At 40.0% G+C, this 8,534-nt stretch overlaps 1 protein-coding gene across 1 annotated transcript; it reads left to right on the top strand.

Annotated features, from left to right (window-relative positions):
* The first annotated feature begins 5,398 nt into the window (after window positions 1-5,398).
* Window positions 5,399-7,276, top strand: LOC130716211 (uncharacterized). Its single transcript, XM_057566415.1, has one exon. It carries the CDS (start codon window positions 5,399-5,401, stop codon window positions 7,274-7,276), a length of 1,878 nt encoding a protein of 625 aa, XP_057422398.1.
* Window positions 7,277-8,534: the final 1,258 nt, after the last annotated feature.

Raw genomic sequence — 8,534 nt, 5'->3', positions numbered from 1 at the left:
TTGAGTTGTAATCTCATCAAACTGTTTTTGATAAACATGTCTTGATCACTGTGGCAGTGATTGTTAGGAGTTAGAGAAAGTTTTCTCATAGCTTAGAGGAGAAGGGCTAAGCTTGATTCACTTGTGTAATAGTGGTGAACATATAAGAGGCTCTATACTAAGGGGGAGTACTTAGGTATAGGAGGGACTTTTATGTGACCTGAGAACTATTATTTGATAGTGAATTGACTCCTGGATTGGTATCCTCCAGACGTAGGTGATGTTCACCGAACTGGGTTAACAACTCCTTGTGTTTTAACTGTTTGTTTATTTTTGATACTCTGATTGTGTTTTGTTGTGCTACACATTGTTGCAACATTGTGTATCACATCTGTCCTAGGTGAATACGAATTTCAATTGGTATCAGAGCAGGCACCCTGTTCTGGTTGGGTGAGCTCCAGGGAAGACTGATTCGGTTCCAATGGACAACTCAAAGGAAGGTGGTTCTGTGAATAGACCACCTATTCTGGATGGCACCAACTACGACTACTGGAAGGCGCGTATGATTGCGTTTCTTAAATCAATTGACAGCAAGACCTGGAAGGCTATTGTCAAAGGTTGGAAACATCCGGTCAATATACCCAAGGAAGGGTCATCTGTTGGTGAGTTGAAACCTGAGGATGAATGGAATAAAGAAGAGGATGAGGAAGCGTTGGGCAACTCTAAAGCGCTGAATGCTATATTCAATGGAGTGGATAAAAATAAGTTCCGATTGATCAACACTTGCACTGTGGCAAAGGATGCTTGGGAGATTCTCAAGACTGCTCATGAAGGGACTTCCAGAGTTAGAATGTCGAGGCTTCAAATTCTAACAACTCAGTTTGAGAACTTAAAGATGAAGGAAGATGAGACCATTTCTGATTTTCATATGAGACTGCGTGATATGGCAAACTCCTCATTCGCTTTAGGGGAACAAATGTCAGAGGAGAAGCTTGTGAGAAAGATTCTCAGATCTCTTCCCAAGAAGTTCGACATGAAAGTAACTGCTATTGAAGAAGCTCAAGACATAAGCAGTATCAAGGTGGATGAGCTTATTGGATCTTTGATGACTTTTGAAATGACTCAGAATGATAGACCTGAGAAAAGAAATAAAAGCATTGCTCTTGTCTCAAGCACAGATTTAGATGATGATATGTCTGACAATGAAACTAATGAAAGCATATCTGAAGCCATTGCTTTTCTGGGAAGAAAATTCAACAAGGTTTTGAAGAGGCTGGATAAACGATCAAGGCCAAATGTGCAAGACAAACGACCTGACAACTTCAAGAATCAGCAATTTCAAAGAAAAATGAAAGATGAAGACAAGGCAGGAAATGGCCGAGGAGTTCAATGTCATGAATGTGAGGGTTTTGGCCACATCAGGGCTGAATGTGCCACATACTTAAAGAAACAGAAGAAAGGAATGGTCACCACTTGGTCTGATGATGAATCTGATACTGAAGGTGAAGATGTAACAGCAAACAAAGTAACATCATTCATGGTTAGATGTGATTCAGATGATGGAGACAGTGACAAGGAAATCTCCGATGAGGAACTTGCTGAAGCCTATAAACTTCTCTACACTAAGTGGAAAGAAGCATGTATCTATGGTCAGCAACAAAAGAAGCAAGTCCTTGACCTTCAAGCTGAGAAGAAGAAGCTAACTGAAGAAGTTGCCTTATTGAACTCAAAAATGGAAGGAATGACCAAGTCCATTCGCATGATGAGCAAAAGCACTAATATTCTGGATGAAATTCTTGATGTGGGAAAAAGTGCAGGTGATAAGACTGGGATAGGATTTGATTATCGTGCTGTTAACAAGGCAAGTCAGAACATGACCAAGGAACATGTGCAGATTGGAAGGCAATCAAATGTTAAAATGTGGAACCACAGGCCCCAGCAATCGGTTACACATTCGTATGCTCAAGTCAGGAACTATCAAAATTCAACTTGGAGATGTCATTACTGTGGCAGATTTGGTCACATTAGACCATATTGCTTCAAGCTGTATGGATATCATATGCTTCAAGGTGTATCACGAGAAGATGAAAAGAAAAGTCCAGACAAAAGAAAGTGGAAGCCTAAGGTTAATTTTACTGCTCTCATTGCTCACACCTCTCTGCGCGCATCATCAAAAGAAGACTGGTACTTTGATAGTGGGTGTTCCAGACACATGACAGGAGTAAAAAGTTATCTTGAGAAAGTGAAACCACATGCTAAGAGCTTTGTTACTTTTGGGGATGGAGCCAAAGGAAAGATCAGAGGAATTGGAAAATTGTCTGACACAGGATCTCCAAACCTTGATGATGTCTTGCTAGTTGAAGGGTTAACTGCAAACTTGATCAGCATAAGTCAACTTTGTGACCAAGGCTTGAAGGTGGTGTTCAAACAGTCTGGGTGTGTTGTCAAAAATAAGAACAAGGATGTGCTGATGAGAGGAGCTAGATCAAAGGACAACTGCTACATGTGGACCTCTGAAACAACATCTTTGTCTGCTCTATGTTTGATGTCTAAAGAAGATGAAGTTAGAATCTGGCACCAAAAGTTAGGTCATCTGAATCTTAAGAGTATGAAAAGGATTGTTGCTGAGGAAGTAGTTAGAGGGATACCAAAGTTGAACATCCAAGAAGGAAAGGTTTGTGGTGAATGTCAGATTGGGAAGCAAGTCAAAATGTCTCACCAGAAGTTACAACATCTGACTACATCAAAAGTGCTTGAACTACTGCACATGGATTTGATGGGGCCAATGCAAGTGGAAAGTCTGGGAGGAAAAAGGTACGTTTTTGTTTGTGTAGATGATTTTTCCAGGTTCACTTGGGTAGAATTTCTGAAGGAGAAGTCAGACACCTTTGAAGTGTTCAAAGAACTATGTCTCCAAGTGCAAAGGGAAAAAGGGAGTGGGATTGTCAAAATACGAAGTGATCATGGAAAAGAGTTTGAAAATGGTCAATTCTCTGAGTTTTGCTCATCTGAAGGAATCAAACATGAATTCTCTGCTCCTATCACTCCTCAGCAAAATGGAGTGGTTGAAAGGAAGAACAGGACATTGCAAGAATCTGCTAGAGCTATGTTGCATGCAAAAAATCTACCATATCATTTTTGGGCTGAAGCCATCAACACTGCCTGCTACATTCACAATCGTGTCACTATTCGTCAAGGAGACACAGTCACTCAGTATGAACTATGGAAAGGAAAGAAACCTACAGTGAAGTATTTCCATGTTTTTGGGAGCAAGTGCTACATTCTGACTGACAGAGAACATAGGAGAAAACTGGATCCTAAAAGTGAAGTTGGAATATTTCTGGGGTATTCTGGAAACAGCAGAGCTTACAGAGTTTATAATATCCGCACGAGAGTCATGATGGAATCTATTAATGTTGTTGTTGATGATACATCCAATGAGAGAACGGAACAAGCACATGATGAAGATGATCTACCGTATGAGTGTACTGATGGGGAACCAGATGAGCCAGCAATTCAATTCCAAAATGAACAAGAAGACACTGTCTCTCAACTGCCTTTAGCTACCAAAGAACCCTCTATTAGAATTCAGAAGATACATCCAAAAGAAAATATCATTGGTGATCTGAATGATGGGGTTATTACAAGGTCAAGGGATCTAGTTTCTAATGCATGCTTCATATCAAAAATAGAACCAAAGAATGTCAAAGAAGCTCTGACTGATGAGTTCTGGATTCAATCCATGCAAGAGGAACTGGGACAGTTCAAGAGAAATGAAGTGTGGGAATTGGTTCCAAGACCTGATGATGCAAATGTTGTGGGAACTAAGTGGATATTCAGGAACAAGTCTGATGAAAGTGGTAATGTGACAAGGAACAAATCTCGTCTAGTTGCTCAGGGATACTCTCAAATAGAAGGGGTAGACTTTGATGAAACATTTGCTCCTGTTGCTCGTCTTGAATCTATCAGATTATTGTTAGGAGTAGCATGTGTGCTAAAATTCAGACTATATCAGATGGACGTCAAGAGTGCATTCTTGAATGGTTACCTGGATGAAGAAGTCTATGTGGAACAACCTAAAGGGTTTGTAGATCCAAGTTTTCCAGATCATGTGTACAGATTGAAAAAGGCTCTGTATGGCTTAAAACAAGCACCTAGAGCCTGGTATGAAAGATTAACAGAGTTTCTGATCAACAATGGTTATGACAAAGGTGGCATTGACAAAACCTTGTTTGTTAAGAAAAATGGCAGTGAACTCATGGTAGCTCAAATTTATGTTGATGACATCGTGTTTGGTGGCATGTCGAACCATATGGTGGAACAATTTGTTGAACAAATGAAATCTGAGTTTGAAATGAGTCTTGTAGGCGAATTAACTTACTTTCTGGGACTTCAGGTAAAACAGATGGAAGATACCTTATTCATCACACAAAGTAAGTATGCCAAGGGAATTGTTAAGAAGTTTGGTCTTGAGAATGCTGGCCATAAAAGAACACCTGCTGCAACTCATATCAAGCTTACAAAGGATGGGAAAGGTACTGATGTGGATCCTAGTTTATATAGAAGCATGATTGGAAGTCTTTTGTATCTCACTGCCAGCAGACCAGATATTACTTTTGCAGTTGGAGTTTGTGCTAGGTATCAAGCAGAACCAAAGACTAGTCATCTCATTCAAGTGAAAAGGATCATTAAGTATATCAGTGGTACAAGTGATTATGGCATTTTGTACTCTCACAACACTAATTCAGTGTTAACAGGTTACTGTGATGCGGATTGGGCTGGAAGTGCTGATGATAGGAAAAGCACATCAGGTGGATGTTTCTTTCTTGGAAACAATCTAATCTCTTGGTTTAGTAAAAAGCAAAATTGTGTCTCTCTCTCTACGGCAGAAGCGGAATATATAGCTGCTGGAAGCAGTTGCACTCAGTTGTTGTGGATGAAACAAATGTTAAAGGAGTATAATGTGCAACAAAATGTTATGACATTGTTTTGTGACAATCTAAGTGCTATCAACATATCTAAAAATCCAATTCAGCACAGCAGAACAAAACATATTGACATTCGTCATCATTTCATCAGGGAGTTAGTTGAAGATGGCACTGTTACTCTGGAACATGTCTCAACTGAGAAGCAGTTAGCAGATATTTTTACCAAAGCTCTGGATGCCACACAGTTTGAAAAATTGAGGCAGTTATTGGGTATCTGTTTATTTGAGGAATTATAGCAATTAAAGGGATTTTTGTGTGCCAACGGCTATTTTGTCATTACTTCTGAGACACGCTTAATCAGGAATTTCCATTGTTTCTTGATAATCTCTCCTGCAACTTCCACTGTGCAACTTCAAATCTCTGAAACTCACTCCAAAACCGTCCATTCTTTTCTTGAAGACCCGTGTTTCCTTCTGTGTGTCTTCTTCACCATGAGTCAAGATTCTAGCAAGAAACTCACTCCTGAGATGAATGCTTATGGGGTAAAGGTATTGGGTTTGAAATCCAAAACCCCAAAATCTTCAAAGGTTTCAAAATCCTCTCCTCATACCTCTGAAATCGCAATTGCTCAAGGTATTCCTCAACCATCGTCTGATCCGAGTAAGATGAAAGGGAAAAAGGCTCGATCCAAGTCAGATGCGTCCAAAGCAAAGAAGAAGATGGTAACGAGAAGCTCTGAGGGAACCCAGGGAGTAAATTTCGAGGCTGAAATCAACTCAAGTACAGGTGATGATGTTGCTGATTTTCGTATCACTGAAGTGTTGGACACTCCTCTCAAGGAAGTTTTACATGCAAATGTAGATCCAATTGTTCCATCACCAAGCAACAACCAATCAAGCCACGGTGTTGATACTGATTGCAACAAGAATTCTGATCATCTTGAAGAAGAGGTAATGGTTCCCATCTCTACTCCCTCTGTTGATAAAGATATGCATGTCGAGGATGTTCAGAATGTCATTGAGAACTCAGAATCTGATGAGGTGTTGCTCAACACCCTTGGTACTTCTGCTTCTGTTGCTTCAAAGAGGAAAAAGATGACTGTTGTTCGTAAGTACTCTACGCGTTCCTCTGGCAAGAAGTTAGGTTTGGGTTTGAGTGAAAACAAGAAGCGCAAGAAGGTCATTATTCTTGATGATGATACTCCTGTTGTCCAGAATGTCAAGAGAAAGGTTCACAAAGACAATGCTGCTCCTGTTGTTGCTGAGACTCCAATTGAGGAGTTGGATAAGTCAGATACTGGTCCTGCTGCTCAGAAGCGTAAGATTGGGAAACGAATTCCAGAAAATGTGCCTGCTGCTCCTTTGGATAATATTTCTTTTCACTCTGAAGAGAGTGTTGGCAAGTGGAAGTATGTTTATCAGCGCAGGATTGCTCAAGAGAGGGAATTGACTGGTGAGATTCTGCATTGTCAAGAAATCATGAAACTTCTTGAGGCTGCTGGGTTATTGAAAACTGTTACTGAGATAGGTGGCTGCTATGACAAGTTGGTGAGAGAATTTATTGTGAATGTGACTACAAATTGCACTGTTTCTGGGCATCCTGAGTTCAGGAAAGTTTTTGTGCGTGGTAAGTGTGTCCATTTTTCACCTGAGATCATTAACCAGTATTTGGGAAGGAGCACTGTTGCCACAGGAAATGAAGAGCTGTCATTGAGTGCTATCACTGAAGAACTCACGGCTGGTCAGAATATGGTATGGCCTGCTAAAGGATTGCTGTCTTCTACTTATTTGAGTGTGAAGTATGCTATCTTGAATCGCATTGGTGCTGCAAATTGGGCTCCTACTACACATAGCTCAGATGTTTCTTCAGGTTTGGCCAAATTAATTTATCTGGTTGGAACTCAAACTCAGTTTGATTTTGGTGAATATGTCTTTGCTCAAACTATGAAGCATGCTGAAACTTTTGCTGTCAGGCTTCCTATTGGTTTTCCTTGTTTAATTTGTGGGATTATTTTAAGTCAACATCCTCAAATTCTCCTTGATGATGAGGTTCCTAGCAAGAAAGCTAGTCTTCTCACTATTGATTCCAGGCTGCTAGCTGGTGCCCATGTTTCTGATGTTGCTGATTTGGCTGAGATGACTCAGGGGGAGGGTACTTCCTCTCAGAAGACTCCTGAGACTCCTATTGCTGCGCTTATTGCGGTGTCTAAGATGCTTCAGGACACAATTACTAGTTGTACATTGAGGAAGAAGAATGTGGACACTCTCATTCTGCAGTTGACTAAAGGCAAGAGGCCTCTTGAAGACAATGCTGCTGATGATCAAGATGCTGCTGGTACTTCTGATGATGACACTTCTGCTAGTGCTTAGTGTATTTGTTCCTTCTCCATTCAATCTGGTTGTAATATTTTGTTGGCTTCTGCTGACTCTCTGCACCCTTTGACAAATTCTGCTAATAAGGGGGAGGTGTTGAGTGTTTTTGTTATTCAGACTAAGTATGGTATTGGTATTCCGACTCAGTAGTGTGTTCAGTTCATCATATGCTGTGTGCGGTTTTGTGTTAATGGATGAGTATGGTTGTTTTTGCATATGGTTGTTTTTGCATTGTTTGGCTTTCTAATCATGTTTTAGCAAAAATTTGCCAAAGGGGGAGATTGTAGTTCTTTTGATTGGCTGCATTTTGCTCAAACCATGATGTGCAACCATATGGACCAACATCTGGAGCAACATGGTGGAATTACATATGTTGCTTGTTCAGTCGTTAAAGTCAAGCTTGTTGTGAGGTTGCTAACTGTATGGTGATTCAGAAGTTTTTATCCTATGCTGTGCGTTTTATCTTCTGAAGGCGTGTTTATTTTAATCTTGGCTGAAGTAACAAGATTGATAGCGTGTGGACCAAGTCTATCTCAAATTCTGTTTTACTTGGTTCTGTTATTTTATCCTGGTAAGATTTGATTCCATGAAGATTCTTTCCAGAAGTGCTGTTGTGGACTCTATGACGTTCGGCCCATTGAAGATCCAAGCCTCACGTGAACGTCTATATAAAGGAGTTTATAAACCCTAGCAAAATAGGGATTCTGAGCGTGATATACTGATCTTAGGGTTTATTATTTGAGTCCTGTTGTGAGTGTTGTACCAACTTAGTGCTTTAGTTCATCAAAGTACTGAGTTGAATTTGTTTTAGTTGAGTTGTAATCTCATCAAACTGTTTTTGATAAACATGTCTTGATCACTGTGGCAGTGATTGTTAGGAGTTAGAGAAAGTTTTCTCATAGCTTAGAGGAGAAGGGCTAAGCTTGATTCACTTGTGTAATAGTGGTGAACATATAAGAGGCTCTATACTAAGGGGGAGTACTTAGGTATAGGAGGGACTTTTATGTGACCTGAGAACTATTATTTGATAGTGAATTGACTCCTGGATTGGTATCCTCCAGACGTAGGTGATGTTCACCGAACTGGGTTAACAACTCCTTGTGTTTTAACTGTTTGTTTATTTTTGATACTCTGATTGTGTTTTGTTGTGCTACACATTGTTGCAACATTGTGTATCACATCTGTCCTAGGTGAATACGAATTTCATTATTTAAATCTGAATTAAAAAAATCTAAAAACATGAAGAGTATGGGTC

This window comes from Lotus japonicus, chromosome 1, assembly GCF_012489685.1.
Source record: "Lotus japonicus ecotype B-129 chromosome 1, LjGifu_v1.2".
In the NCBI taxonomy this organism is placed as follows: domain Eukaryota; kingdom Viridiplantae; phylum Streptophyta; class Magnoliopsida; order Fabales; family Fabaceae; genus Lotus; species Lotus japonicus.
Note: the sequence above shows the minus strand (reverse complement) of the source record. Positions and strands in the feature narration are given on the sequence as shown.